This window comes from Callithrix jacchus, chromosome 13, assembly GCF_049354715.1.
Source record: "Callithrix jacchus isolate 240 chromosome 13, calJac240_pri, whole genome shotgun sequence".
Taxonomy (NCBI): Eukaryota; Metazoa; Chordata; class Mammalia; order Primates; family Cebidae; genus Callithrix; species Callithrix jacchus.
The window spans coordinates 97,537,250-97,553,236 of record NC_133514.1 but is presented as its reverse complement, the minus strand read 5'-3'; the positions used below and the strand labels follow the sequence as shown (position 1 = coordinate 97,553,236).

The 15,987-nt window shown below is 35.7% G+C and overlaps 2 protein-coding genes across 19 annotated transcripts in view; one reads left to right on the top strand and one right to left on the bottom strand.

Moving 5' to 3' along the window:
- C13H18orf54 (chromosome 13 C18orf54 homolog) overlaps positions 1–15,163 on the bottom strand; it is a 20,593-nt gene extending 5,430 nt beyond the window's left edge. For 9 of the 12 annotated variants that reach the window (XR_013525913.1, XR_013525909.1, XR_013525910.1 and 6 more), the window contains exons 1-8: positions 15,019–15,163; positions 14,226–14,316; positions 11,708–12,036; positions 10,156–10,917; positions 9,686–9,836; positions 6,832–6,934; positions 2,347–2,478; positions 344–414 (exon numbers count right to left, since the gene is read on the bottom strand). Coding sequence is in view for 7 of the 12 variants with exons in the window: in XM_078348192.1 (XP_078204318.1) it covers positions 344–414; positions 2,347–2,478; positions 6,832–6,934; positions 9,686–9,836; positions 10,156–10,917; positions 11,708–11,990 (1,502 nt within the window). In the remaining 5 variants the exon portion in view is untranslated. Of the gene's footprint in view, position 1; positions 415–2,346; positions 2,479–6,831; positions 6,935–9,685; positions 9,837–10,155; positions 10,918–11,707; positions 12,037–12,323; positions 12,840–14,225; positions 14,317–15,018 lie in introns of those variants that run through there. The other 3 variants (XM_078348188.1, XM_054244228.2, XM_078348189.1) reach the window with 3 other exon arrangements.
- The window catches only part of STARD6 (StAR related lipid transfer domain containing 6), a 79,083-nt gene continuing 78,241 nt past the window's right edge, over positions 15,146–15,987 (top strand). For 5 of the 7 annotated variants that reach the window (XR_013525916.1, XR_013525920.1, XR_013525919.1 and 2 more), the window contains exons 1-2: positions 15,146–15,418; positions 15,965–15,987. The gene's annotated coding sequence lies outside the window, so the exon portion shown is untranslated. The other 2 variants (XM_078348197.1, XM_035271128.3) reach the window with 1 other exon arrangement.

Sequence of the window (15,987 nt, the reverse complement as noted above, 5' to 3'; positions counted from 1 at the left end):
GAATATATGAAAACACATTTCATAACAAGTTACTGTTATAGGATACTCACACAAATACTATCATAAATTGTTGCTATTAATACTCAAAATGAGTCATTCATATCCATTGTATTTTAGGGCTCTAAGGCTATCTCATTAGGTTCTTAGAACATTTAGAATAGGAGAAAGCACAAGTTTAAAAGAAAACAGTGCTATTCAATGTGATTAAACAGTATACTCCAAGAGGCTTAAATATGCCTAGCAGTGCTACTCTTAAAACTACTTACTTCTACCCTGTAACTTTGATTTGAGTCAAAGGAATGGCTAAGATGAATTTGTACCCTTATTAACAAAAAATACTTACTTCTGAAGTGACCTAGTAATAGGAATCATACTTTCCTTCAACTGTAATTTAGAGAAATCATCTTCTGAAACCTGTAATTAAAAACACCAAATATAACAAAATATTAAAAATATTACATAACTATGAAACTAAATGCTATTTAAAATGTGATTAAAACATTAAAAAGTATTTTCTACATTTCCAAATAATTCTAGCAAATAATTTTCAAGAGAGCATTAAATATTTTTATTTTCCATTTATTGTAAAAACACTACAACAGCCATTTCTCAACTGCCCTAAAGTCTACTTCTACATATACGTCCATTAAAAATCAAGTCTTGGCTTAAAATTATGACTTCACTGAACAGGCTTATATCTCAATGATGTTTAAAATGAGAGGGGAAAGGATAGATTAAACTCTACATATTAACGTTATGATTATCAGAATGTAAGGACAGAAATTAAGAAATACACCTCAAATGTACAGGCTGTGGAGCTTCTCAAAAGCTGATCATCTCATTTGCAATGAAAACTAAATTTCATAAATCTACTGAATAACATAAAACAATGACAATAATAGAGCCGTCATTTATTGAACATTTACCACGTACCAAGCACTATACTAAGTACTTTATACAGTTTGTCTCAATTTATCTTCTCCATAAGCTCACTATACAGAAAAGGAAATTGATACGTGAAATAAGCCCAGCACAGAAATACAGATACTGAATAATAATCTCACTTATATGTAGAATCTGGGTGTGGGGACAGGGAGTTACAGAGATGTTTGTCAATGAATACAACATTTCAGTTAGGCAAGATTAAATTCAAGAGATCTATTGTATAACATGGTGACTAAAATTAATAAAATGTTGTATACTTGAAAATTACTAACAGAGTAGATTTTACATGTTTTCCACAAAAGTATGAGAGGTAATTAGCTTCCCTAGCAATTCCATGATGTTTCAAAACATCATATTGTACACCAAATATATATATATATATAATTTGTCAATTAAAAATAAATAATTTTTAAAAAGGAAACTGAAACTAAAGAGGTTAAATGATTTGCACAAATACTGCATTTGCTAGTAAGTGATAGATTTTACAATCATATTTGGGAAGACAGAAACTCTTCTGTTCTTAAACACTATACTTTCGTGGGGAAAAAAATTCATCATATGGAATGGCAGTCCAAACAGAAAGAGATTTTCAAATTCCCAGGAGATACACAAATTGAAAAAATAAAAAGGCCCTAAAATAAAACTTGATATAACTGTATTTATAATAGCCAATAAACACATGGTAACAAAATTGAATTTCAAATGACAAAGGTGTGTGGAGAAATCTAACATTGAAAAAGTTTTCAGCCAGGCACAGTGGCTCACGTCTGTAATCCCAGCACTTTGGGAGGCCGAGGCAGGCGGATCACAAGGTCAAGTGATCGAGACCATCCTGACCAACATGGTAAAACCCCATCTCTACTAAAAATACAAAAATTAGTGGGGCATGGTGGTGCGTGCATGTAGTCCCAGCTAGTCGGGAGGCTGAGGCAGGAAAATTGCTTGAATCCGGGAGGCAGAGGCTGCAGTGAGCCAAGATCACACCACTGCACTCCAGACTGGCACCTGGCGACAGAGCAAGACTCTGTTTCAAAAAAAAAAAAAGAAAAGTTTTCTAGGCCTCCCCAAATATAACTACCAGAAGATGGGTCATATAGATTAATTTTGTAGCTCATTAAAAAACAACTCTTACAACCCTTTCATACCATAGTTGTAACATCATCATAACTAAGATGTTGGATTTATAACCGTAAGTTAAATAGAACAATCTGTTTTGAGACAAACACCTATAGAAATCAAACAGAATTAAATGTGAGTAAATTACTTCCTAAAAAAAAGAAGACTACTGCCACTTACATGTTATATGGCATGCTTAATAACATAAAACTATGTCTATAAAAAGATGTAAAAATCTTTATACAAGTTTACAAATCTCAATTCATAAATCATGTTTGTGCTTACTTGTTTAATCTCTTGTTTTGGCTCTGTGGTCTTATTTTGATTAAAACTTTCTTGTACTGCTTGAAGATTAAATAACATTTGTTTCAGGGCTTCAACAGGACCATGATGTTTGCCTCCAGAAAGAGTACAGCTCTAAGGTTAAAACAGATGATAGTATAAAGTTAACCATCCAAACTCGGGGAAAGAAGAATTTTATTTTGTATTATTTTCCCATAATAGAAAATTAACGTAAAAATCCAAACAATATATGTCAATAAAGTATTTTTAAAAATCAAAATTGTAATTCACCATTTCCCCATCCCCAGGTGAAGTTACTTAGAGACAATCATGATTAACAGTTTGGCATATCCTTTCTACTCATTGCTCTTTTAAAATAAATAGCACAAATTTATATTTATGACAAATTCATTTAGCACATGTAAAATCACAAATTTTTAGAACTGAAAAGGTCTTCAGAGGACAGATAAACCAACATGTTCTTTCCAGTTTGTCAGGGACTAGAATTTCAAATATAGTATCCTCTGCACACTTTCAAATATGTTTTCATGTACACAATGCTAGCTTTTCACCCCTTCATGGGGCATACATTCCTTCTACCTAAATAACACTCATAGCTTGATTACCACTGACCTTATTTGTGTTCAAAGGATGCAACAGTACTTAAGACAAATAAGGTGATCAGGATTCTTTTAAGATAATAAGTGAGGGATATTTAAAATTTCTTTTTAAAAGTCTTACCAGTCTATTATTTTACATCTTTCAAATGAGTTTCTGTGCCCTAATAACTATCTACCAAGTAGCAAATAGGCCTCTACAGATGTAATTTAACATATTTCAGCATAGACTGCGCACCATAAGTACTACTTAAACTTCAATTCTGTAGAAAGTTGTTGATTAGCATAAGATACTCAAGTTAAGCAGTATGGCTAAAAAGATTTTAAAGACACTTCCATAGTTATATGAACAGGATATAAGAAACAGGGAGTGAAAAGGTAAAATGCTATAGCCATTGTGTAAAACAGGACAGGAATTCCACAAGAAATTAAACACAGAATTACTGAATGATCCTGCAATTTCCCTTCTAGGTATATATCCAAAAGAAGTGAAAGCAGGGACTCGGGTAGATACTTGTATACCCATATTTACAGCAAAATTATTCACAATAGCCAAAAGATGTACACAACCCAAGAGTTCAACAACAGATGAATGAATAAACAAAATGTAGTATGTACATACAATGGAAAATTATTCAGTCTAAAAAATAAAGGAAATTTTGACAAATGCTATAACATAAGATTTTTTTTTTTTTTTTGAGACGAGTTTCGCTCGTTACCCAGGCTGGAGTGTGGAGTGCAATGGCTCGATCTCCGCTCACCGCAACCTCCGCTTCCTGGATTCAGACAATTCTCCTGCCTCAGCCTCCTGAGTAGCTGGGATTACAGGCACGCACCACCATGACCAGCTAAGTTTTTGTATTTTTAGTAGAGACAGGGTTTCACCATGTTGACTAGGATGGTCTCGATCTCTTGAGCTCGGGATCCACCCGCCTCGGCCAACATAGATGATCTTTAAAGATAACATGCTAATCAGAATAAGCCAGTCACAAGATACATATATAACGATTCTTCTTCCACAAGATTCCTATATATAGGAACAAGATACATATATAACGATTCTTCTTCCACAAGATTCCTACAGTAACAAGTCCATAGGGACAGAAAGTAAAAAGCTATTTGTCAGGGGCTGAGGAGAGGGGAAATAGGGAGTTAGAGTTTAGTAAGTACAAAGTTTCAGTTTGAGAAGATAAAAAAGTTCGGAAGATAGTCGATGGTGATAGCTACATACAAAGTGAAGGTACTTAATGCTACAGAACTATACACTTAAAAATGATTAAAATGGTAAATTTTAAATTTTATGTTATATGTATATTTACCATAACAAAATAAAAACATTTTTAAAAGAAAAAAAAAGGGGTAAAAGGATCCAGTTAGGGATATACTCCTACACCCTTGGAGATAGTATCTGAAGCATAATCTCCAAATAATCTGCATCCAGCCACTATTTTATTTTAGAACTTCGGCTGCCTTAGGCCAACCATAATAGTTACAAAGGCTGCCTCTGGAATTTATGTCTGAGCTGAGTGACTTTTCTCGCAAAGTAGTGAGTATCAAAAGAAGATAGAAAACTAGAAAACATATAAACTGTGCCAATGTTAATGAATGTTTTAAAAAATATTGTAAAACCTCCTAGTAAATGTCTCTGGGTACACCTCTGTATAACTCCAACTCTTAGAACCTTAATGACATTTCATATATTCAAAAAAAAAATGATTTCAACCAAACAGAACATGAGGAGAACCCAATATATAGTCATCCCTGGTTTCTTGGGAGACTGTTTCCAGGACCCTGTGTGAATATTAAAATAAATCACAAGCCAAGATACTATATCCAGCAAAGCTTTCCTTCAGAAATGAAAGAGAAATAAACTTTCTTACATAACCAAAACCAACAGAATTCACCACTACTAGACCAGCCTTACAAGATATTCTCAGGGGAATTCTACATCCGGAAGCAAAAAGATGATAATAACCATTATGAAAACACATGGAAATATAAAACTTACTGGTAGAGCAGATACACAAAGGAAAAAGAAAAGAATCAAACACTGCTACACAAAACTACCAAACCATAATGATAAACAGTATGAGGGGAAGAAAGAACATACAAAGGACCAGAGTACAGTAAACAAAATGACAGGAATACATTCTCACCTATCAATATTAACCTTGAATGTGAACAAATGGAATTCCCTACTTAAAATTTGAGATGAACTTCCTGAATGGATAAAAATAACATTGTTCAACTATATGTTGCCTACAAAGAAACTCCATTCACCTTTAAAGATACACACAGACTTAAAGTGAATGGATGGAGAAAGATATTCCATGTAAGTGGTAACCAAAAGCAAGGTGAAGTGACTTTACTTATATGAGACAATCAGACTAAGTCAACAACTGTAGAAAGAGACAAAAAAGGTTGTTATTATGGTTTAAGATTTCATATTACAACTTACCTTTAAGAAATAATCACTTGTTGAATATAAATTAGTATTATTCACTATGGACCTTTTTTTTTTTTTAACTCCTGAACTCAAACAATCCTCCAACCCTGGCCACCCAAAGTGTTGGTATTACAGGTGTGAGCCACCACGCACAGCCAGACACAGTAAAACGGTATGAAGTTTCCACAAAAAATTAAATATAAAATACAACTACCATATGATCCAGCAATCCAACTACTGGGTATATATCCAAAGGAAATGAAATCAATATGTCAAAGAAATATCTGCACATCCATGTTTACTGCATTATTCACAATAGTCAAAATATAGACTCAACATAAGTATCCATCAACAGATAGAAGGGTAAAGAAAATGTGACACATATATACAACAGTATATTATTCAGTCTTCAAAAAGAAAGAAATCCTGTCATGTGTGACAAAATGTATAACTCTGGAGGACATTATGTTAGGAAACTAACTAGGAGCAGAAAGATAAATATCATAGTTCTCACTTATATGGGAAAGCTTATTAGCTGATCTCATAGAAGTACAGAGTAAAATAGCGGTTCCTGGAGACTGGGAAAGGTAGGAGGGAGGTAAAGAATAGGGAGAGAGAACATTCTAAACACTAGAACTTATCTCTCCTATCTAGCTATAATTTTTTTATATATTAAAATTATGTACAATTTTAATATATAAAATTTGTTAGTTTATCATAGATTCTTTTGGATTTTGCATATACACCATCATGTCTTCTAAAAATAATAAATTTATTTCCAATTCCTGTTATTTTTTTTCTTTCATTTTTCCTTTCTTTCCAATCCTTTCCCTTCAGAAATGAAAGAAAAATAAACTTTATTTCTCCTATCTAGCTATAATTTTTATATATTAAAATTTTATGTAATTATATTAATTTTTATATATTAAAAATAAATTATATAAAAATTTTTATATATTAAAATTTATATAAAAATTATTTTATATATAAAAATTTTTATATATAAAAAATTATAGCTAGATAGGAGAAATAAGTCCTAGTGTTCTAAAGCAGTATCAGCTGACCATAACCAACAATAAATTATCATTTATTTCCAAATACCTTAAAGAGAAGATTGTAAATGTTCCCAACACAAAGAAATAACTATTTGAGATGATGGATATGCAAATTACCGTAATTTGATCCCTATATATTCATGGTTTATCACATCACCATGTATCCCATAGACATGTATGGTTATTATGTGTTAATTTAAAATTTTAAAATATTATAAAAAATAATATGATCAATAATTCTGAGAAATGATGTGTATTTGAGGAAACGATTTGAGTCTTTTTTTGCTTTAAATTATCTAAGTAACTTAAGAATATCTATGTATTATTCATAAATATTTTAATAAGTTTTAAAACTTTTCATTTCACCCACCTGATTATCATTATTTAGAAAGTCTTCAAGAACTCCTTTAGTACTCTCTGCCCTTGAAGTTTGTTGAGGACCATCATCAGAGTTAACAGAAACAGGAGATTTGCTAAAGAGGAATTAAAGGATGCAAGATAGCAATTAAGTCCCCAATTTCTAAAAAGTAAACAGTATACAATTTAAGAATTCTCATTTAAGTACAAGTAGGTACCAAGAAATAATCATCGTGGATGTGATTCATATTAATATTGTATGGTCATTCCCTCATCCTCTCCCTAAACTGATACCAGAATCCAACCCCTTATCCCTCTGCTTCTCTCTTCAAGCTTTGAGAAAACACTATGAAGAAACTGAAGATATTAGTATTCAACTAAACAAGCCCTGAACCACAGACTATGCTCCAAAAGCTCACCTTGTTTGAAATAAACAGTACATTTTTCCAGTTAAACATTGTTACCAGATAATAACCAAAAACCTCACAAACTCATAAAAGTTTTTACTAGAATGGTTACAACTCCTACTTGAAGGCAACAGAACAGACTTTGCCTTTATAACTGGTATTAACATAAAGGACAGATTATTCTGAGAAAATAATTCTGAAATTAACATTCCTGCATGCAATCTTAGTCCCACTCACTGTATGACCTTAGGTAATTTATCTGAATTTTAGTTTCAACAATTGTCATCCCATCTATCTCATAGACACACTGCATAAACTAACTGAATTAATTTTCTATGTACCTAGTACATTTAATAGATAATACCCATTTATTTCCTCATATTCAAGGGACAGTAGAGGAAAGGTTATCTCTAGCAAAAACAAGAATGTCCTCAGAATCAAATTCTATTAAGTCACAAAAATGAATTCAATCTATTTCTCTCTTATTCATAATTACTATAAAATGTGTAACTCAAGAACTCAGATATCTAAGAATCTTTTTTAACATTTATACAATGCTAATGTTTTTATTTAACAAGTATGCTTCTTTATTGACATATTTGATTTCTAATTTACAAGCTCTTTCATACTATCAGGTACTCCTTTCCCCCACTCTTTACCAAAACTTTGTATATCGACTGTCTGTTATTAAAAAACATTTACCGGATTGTTAAAGATGGGTGGAAGATACACATTATACTATTTTTCAACTTTTTCATTATACTATTTTTCAACTTTTGTAATTTATGTTAGCTTTTCCATAATAAAAAGTTTTTTAGAAAAAGCAATGATCTGGTTGTGGTTTTGCTCTACCACTTAGAATACTACCTTGAGTACTTCTATTTAATTTTGTTTTTGATGACAGGTTTACAATAATTTGTCAATCTTAAACTGAGATCTATTCCTTCTCAGCAATTCATCACTAGTTTTATCTACAAATATACCCATCACAATATAAATTCAGTCTTCCAAAAGTGAATTATTATACATAAGGTACTGAGCCAATCTATTGATAATATCAACTATACAAACTAGAAGTTACATTATCAAATTCTAAAATATATTAATTGCATTCAAAAAATTTAAGCACCTCTGATACTACTTGCTTGCCCATTTTGGTTCCAATTAAAAGAAAAGTATTGCAGCTATGATACTTTATTAATACACAGAACAACTGATAAAATAAGCAACTAGGAAACAAGCAAAATAAGAGAAGTTAAAGTATAACGCCAACTTGTTATCAACCCAAGTTTAAATATATATGTTGTTGAAACAACTGGAGAAATGAAGCAAAAAGGAGAAAATAAAATATTCTAGATAATCATCACCACTACTAAAATTTATGAGAGTGCTCATCTTAGTTCAGAAACTTCATATTCATTTTCTGGTGAAATTAATCTTCGCAACAACCCTGAAGCAGACATTATTTCTCCATCTTTAAAGTTTAGAGAAGTCAAGTAAATTTTACAAAGCCATACAGCAAGAAAGTGACAGAAGTAGGCTTCTAAATTGGAATTAAAGTCAATCTCTACATTCTGAAAAGAGACAATCAACTGAGAATAAAAAATGAATCCAGGAACTGACAGACTCTGTCTATAACAAAATGAAAGTTTAGACAACTAAATATAATAAATTATCAGAGCCTAAGGCATGATATGGGGTTAGCAATAATGCATTTCTGGTAAAAAAAAAAAAATGTGTCATCAGTTAAGGAAAACAACAACTAAAAGGGAAAGTAAAATGTAAATATGAAATTTATAACTCATTATATGGAGAGGAAAAACTTAAAGTTAGAAGAAAATAACATAAATTTTATAATACTACTCTAAAAAGTAATGTGTTCTGGTTTTAATCCCTCATATTAAGATGCTTGGTCGGGCATGGTGGCTCATGCCTGTAATCCCAGCACTTTGGGAGGCCGAGGCAGACAGATCACGAGGTCAAGAGATGGAGACCATCCTGGCCATGATGAAACCCCATTTCTACTAAAAATACAAAAATTAGCCAGTTGTGGTGGCGCGTGCCTGTGGTCCCAGCTACTTGGGAGGCTGAGGTGGAAGAATCTGCTGAACCCAGGAGGTGGAGGTTGCAGTGAGCCGAGATTGTGCCACTGCACTCCAGCCTGGTGACAAAGCAAGACTCCGTCTCAAAAAAAAAAAAAAAAAAAAAAGATGCTTATCAATACTTTATAATGAAACAAAATGAACATGTAACAAAGACGGATGTTATATAACATACCTAAGGTTATGAAACATTACATCATCCTGTGGTAGTAAATGAAAAATGCAATTTGAAGCAAGTAACACACAGCTATGTTCTATGGAATTACAGTATTATTACCATTCATTTAAATATAAATCAGATATTCATGACATTTTTCACTTGGAAAACTAAACAGTTTTTCCATTGTCACTTACTTACAAAGTAACAGGAATATTTTCCCATGATCTTTCTGCTTCAAGTTTATCTAATGAGCAAGGACTGTCATCCTTTTTCATAGACTTTGGTAATTCTTTAGTACACTGCTCTAGATTTCTCTTGGCCTTCAAGATAAGCAATTCAATTTTGTCACCTAATTTTAAAAGATGACTATTAGTCCTTGAAGAAAAAAGTTAATGCAAAGCATAACAAAATCTCACAAACAAGTCAAAATTCTGATAATCTGGAATGTATATTCATCTATAACAGCAAATTAAGATGTGACATTTCAAGCAAAGAAAAAAGTGGGAGAAAAGACATTTTCTAGTTACAAAATGCTGTATATGAAGATTATAAGCATTCTAAAACTATTATATGAAAACAAAACATAAAAGCCACAGATATTACTTCAACTTTACAGCACTTCTTTTGGTTTAAAAAAATAAAACTATAAGCTATAAACAAAGTATTACCACTGAACGGTTGTGTGGATTGTCCTGGGAGAAGCGGATTCTCACATTGACACTGGCTATATTCAAAATCACATTTGCATTCATTAACTAATTCTTTATCATCACTCAATGAATTTGAAAACTTTGAGGGTTCAAGAGAATATTCAAAACAATCTAATTTATTAACAAGCTGAGAAGTTCCTTGTGCCTGATGACTATGTCTAGGGGGACACTGATCATCTTTAAATATTTTATAAACCCTTTGACTATTTGCATCAGGTAGCAGATCTTGATTGTGGAGCCAAACCGGGTATTTGAAATCAGGTATACTAGTTATCCCTGAAACATTAAGGTCAGATTTCTGGCTAGTGAGCCATCTTGGATAATTCTTTTCAAGTCTGTGTTCTGAACTGTCCTTGAAAGACGATTTCTTGCAATTATTAGTCCTATTGATAAGTTTCGGGTTTTTCAGCCTACCACATTGCTTTCCATTTGTATTTGTGCGTAAAACAGGAGTAACTAAGTTATCTTTGTCCACAGGAGTGGAGGGTCCTTGAAAATTTGGATTCTTTTCAGTGTCCAATGAACCCAGTCTTCCATGGCATTTCTTGTTTTTCTTCCTCGTTCGGTGACTTGGTCCAACATAAGTCAAAGAAAATGATCCATCTGCTGGGAGTCTTAATAGATCATCAGTTGTTAGGCTCATAGAATCTATGTCATTAGTAGTCTGTCTTTTATAGGATATGAAGTTTGAGTGCTTTTTGCGATCAAGGTTTTCAAAAGCTGAAAAACAAAGAACAGTTCTGTTTATCTTTATTATATACAAATGTTTTACAACATCCAACAGTAAATGAGAATTAAGAATTTGAGTCATTTTGCTGCTTTTCCCTTATCCTCACTAAACCTTTAAAAGCATAAAAGGCATAGGTTGATAAAATAGGATGTGCTTTCTTTCTCACATAATTTTTCAATCTGTGTTACTTAATTTCTACATGTTTCTCTCCAACCTCCTGAATTTTCCTGTTCTCTAATTTATTGTTTCTTCAACTTTTTTCATCTAGACCTGATACACTAATACAATCACAGTAACATTGGTCACTCAATACTGACTGGAGCATAGAAAAAAATATGCTATTAAACTAGGTGGAAAATTAAATTGCTCTATCACCTACAAACCCTTCAGTGGCATGGATTACACAGAGAGAACAGCTGTTCTGATTCCCTTTTTCCGGAATATATTCACCACATCCCTCTAAGTGCGGAATACAAACTTCCTCCATTCTAGGATCATTCTGTAAGTGTTCAGTAAAGTAGCAACTGACTTTTAACAAATGCATTTTCCAAACTTGTCTTCAAGGAAGTTTTATTATGGACAAACTCTTAACATCTTGTGAATATTACTGTTCCATACAGAATTATATAATCATTTTACAAAAACACCCAGATCCCAATACTATAATAGTTTTTACTCCAAAATAACAAAAATAATGTCAAGCTGTACAATACTACAGTACATCTCTCAAATGCTTCAAAACATCTGAACATAAATAAAACATAAAGAACAAAAGCATACCATTGTTTGTTTTGTAACTATAGTTGCAGAACTGTGGCATATTAGTAAAACCCTCATCAATGTTAATTTTTCCAGTGCTTGCACCAGGATACATTTGGCTTAAATCAAAATCATCAATATAAGCCTGTAGAGCTTGAGAAGCAGATCTGTAGAGCTTATCTTTATACTGAAAAGAGCCATCAGAATTAGAGGAATTACTACCACTCAGGCTGCAGCTCGCCAGCAGCGAAGATACTGAAGATTCCCAAGAACAAAATCTATGTTTTGTCTTTGATTTTGCCATGGCTTCTTCAAAGTGGATTATTTCTATTCATTTCCCTTAAAAATAACTGTAATACAAAAACAAAATGTTAAGGTGTCATTAAAAACAGTGACCATATACAAACAAAATTACTAAATATTTCAACCTTTATAATCTTCTTTAAAGAATAAAATCTATTATCTATAATAGACACTCCTTGTTAGGAATTGTAGATTTTTTGTTGCCTTTATTATTGTAAATTCCTTCATCAATGATTTAGAAAACATTTTCTGAGTACCTACTATGTGCCTAGAAGTATGTATACAAAAGTTATCTGAGAAAATACATGGAAAATACCAAGGAAAGAGTACTTACTTTTTAAAAAGGCCTAAAAACCACTTATGAACAGTCTTTTCTCTCCTGGTGATGTATTCTATGACGTCACAATACCTAAAATTCCCCTATACATAATAGTTTTCAAATCATAAGCCTACCAGCATGTGCTGCAGATAATAGTGTTCAACAAAATTTTTAAAGCCATCAAATGAAGTATTCAAAACAAGATGCAACAATGGAGAATATTCACTTTCAATGTTGTAAACACTAGTATATTTTCAATATTTAAATCTATAAATAAACTGCAGGTCTTATACAGGAATGAGCTGGCAATATGTACTTTTCCTAAAATAGTTAATAATCATTTCCTGACCTTGGTTTCTGGTACCACCCTCTGTATTTTCAATTATTACGTTAAATGGATTCAGTTCACCTCTTTTAAAGGAAGCATAAATAATGTGAAAATCAACTCAATATGTTGTTCTCACAGTTTTTCCATTATTGAGAGAATTCCTGTCCACCTCAGTACAGTAATAGGATGTATATTTGAAAAATCTAAGAAATAACAGAATAAATCAGCATTAATTCAGTCCATGATATGACATTCTTTTTAAAATTAAATCAATGGATTTCCTATACTAAAAAAGGATTAATTTTGAGGGCTTAATGCTATGATATTATAATGTTTAATTTTTGGCTTTAATTTTAGAAATATTTAAGTTATAAAAACTTTTTTTTTTTTTTTTTTTTTTGAGACGGAGTTTTGCTCTTGTTAGCCAGGCTGGAGCGCAATGGCGCAATCTCGGCTCACCGCTGGCGACTGGCGCAATTCCAGCTACCTCCCGCCCAGCGACCACCCAACCAATCACCACCCGCCCCTCAGCTCTCCCCCAACTTCCCGCCCAGCAGTTTAAACTGACCAACCGCTACCCGCCACCTCGGCTCTCCCACTCCCTCAGCTCCACTACCCCTATAAAAACCGCAAGACAAAAAAACTGGCACGAGACTGCTGACTCTCCCCCCGTGCACGAGTCTAGTTTGCCCGGAGATTCCCTAATAAAGCCTAAACTCTTACTTCGTCTCATTTAATTCGATCGGGCCTTGGGGTCCAAGCAACGAGGGTCCGGGCAGGTCAGACAAGCCTGACCAAAGGTTTTCTCTCCTTGAATGCAGAACAGGCTACTGATTTTATTTTACAAAACCTTAAAAGAGAAAGCTGTTGTACTGGTCTCCTTAAGTGGTGATACCATTTACTAGATATTTCAACTCAAAGGACGGACAAAAAGAAAATGTGGGCCGGGCGCGGTGGCTCACGCCTGTAATCCCAGCCCTTTGGGAGGCCAAAGCAGGTGGATCACGAGGTCAAGAGATCGAGACCATCCTGGTCTACATGGTGAAACCCCGTCTCTACTAAAAATACAAAAAACTAGCTGGGCACGGTGGCACGTGCCTATAATCCCAGCTACTCAGGAGGCCGAGGCAGGAGAATTGCCTGAACCCAGGAGGCGGAGGTTGCGGTGAGCTGAGATCGCGCCATTGCACTCCAGCCTGGGTAACAAGAGCGAAACTCCATCTCAAAAAAAAAAAAAAGAAAGGAAAAAAAAAGGAAATGTACAACGTAAGTTTTATTATGAAAAGTTTTCAAACTTTTTCCCCAAAAAAAAGAATGCAAAAGTAGAATCGTTCAACAAACCCCTATGCACTCATCAAACTGCTTCCAACAATCACTGAACATACCCGAACTGTGGCTGAAGTGGGGAGAAGTGGGTGGAGGTACAGTATTGTAGATTTTTTATCTTCATTATTGTGGATTCTTTCATCAATGATTTAGAAAATATTTTTGAGTATCTATTAAGGTATGGTACCCACCCACTTCCCCCCACTTCAGCCACAGGATTAGTTTGAACTCCAAATATCTCATGCAAATTCCATTTATCTTACCATTTCCTCTGTATAGGCTTCAGTTCGAATCTCCAAAAGAAAATTCATCACGCAGAACAGAATGTTAAACTTGACAAGAAATTTCAACTACCTTTGATTCAAAAACAGAACGTTCAGTGTTAAATGGCCAATGGGAATATCGCACAGGAAATTAAGAACAACTCTTCGAAATAGCTCTGTGACTGCTAAGTTAGGAAAGGGAATGTTTGTTCATTCGGCAGCAGAAAGCCAGGAACCCACGGACCCAGCCAGTGAAGGTCACCCGCCCCCTGCACTGCGCATCTTTCCCCTACGGAGCGCAGTGGGTTCCAACTTTTCCAGCCACATCCAGGCGACACCCTCCCTTTAGAGTTCCACCAGCCGTTAGTCACAGACACAGACAAGGTCTTCAAGGAGATGTTCTTCACTCCGAAACCATTTATTCAGCAGCCAGGGCAATGGACCGCCGCAATGGACAGAATGGAGAAGAGATCGAAGGCGACCGCCCCAGAGCGCAAGCCCCTACCCGTCGCCACCTCAGGTCCCCAGATAGCCGTGTCAGGCCCCTTCGCGGCGTCCCGGGACCCTCCCTCGCCCAAGGGGCACTTCCCCTACAGTGTCTTCCCTCCACAGAGATTCCACACGCGACCCCCCTCAGGAGACGTCTCCTTCTCTTTCCTCGCCACCCCCCTTTCGCCTCTTCTCGGCTGTCACAGTATGGGACACCCCTCGAAAAGAAACCCTCCTTTCCGGCCTAACTCACCCCTAACGCCCCAAAATTAAAAAAAAAAAAAAGAAGAAAGAAAAAACGCACACTTCCACAGCTCTCCGCCGCAAGCCCAGGCCTGTTACTCGAAGCGAGACACCTCCCCGCCTCAGGCTCGGCTCAATCGTAGCTTCCTCTGCCGTCACAGCGCAGCTCTACACCCGCGCTCGCTTTCAAACCGCCCCAACATGGCGCCGGCCTGCGGTGCGCATGCGCGGCAGTAGTGGGCGCGAGCGGAGGCGAGGCCCCGGCCCGGGCAAGAGGATGCTGTGGGGCGTTAGGTCGCGACCCCTGCTGGGAGGTGCAGTTTCTCCCTCCTTTCTGGGGCTGGGAGGAGCGGATCTGGGCTGCGTTCTAGTCGCTGCCCCCCACGCCCTCCAAACCTCCGTCACAGCTACTCTCGGCCAGTTTCCTTCGGCCGGTCCCAGGGTTTGCGGGAGCGGACTAGGTGAGGAGGAAGACTTAAGGGCGCTGGGGGCGGTCGTTCCGGTCGCTGAGAGTCAGCCTCACAGCTCCAGTCCTCCCAAATGAGCTCAGCCTCCCGGCTTGCAGAGCATCCCCTCCCAAAAATAAGACATCATCTCAGCTAGTAGGCAGCCCCCCTTAGCGCTTCTTCCGCTCCCTCTTCAGCGCCTTTCCTGTCGCACCCCGGAGCCTCTCACACACAAAGCAGATGGGAGATTGGAGAGCAGAGTTTGGCCAGGGATGGGATTTAACAAACTCCTGGGAAGCCTTGATTCCCAGGGAAGAATGGCAGTGACCCAGCATGGACTGGGCACCCAGTCAGGCAGCCCAGAAAGAGGGACATTATACAAACAGATGTAATGACCCACTAACAACAGGTGTGAACCTAGCTACAAAGCTGGAAAGAATCCAGTTTCCACCAAGTGGTGTACCAAAAAAAGAGGCCATCCAATGTTGGTTTATGTTTATTTTCCACTGACCCTATGAGTGAAGATATCCTTGACCATGTCTCCATCTAAATATGTTCCAGCTCATGCGACGTTCCATCACCAG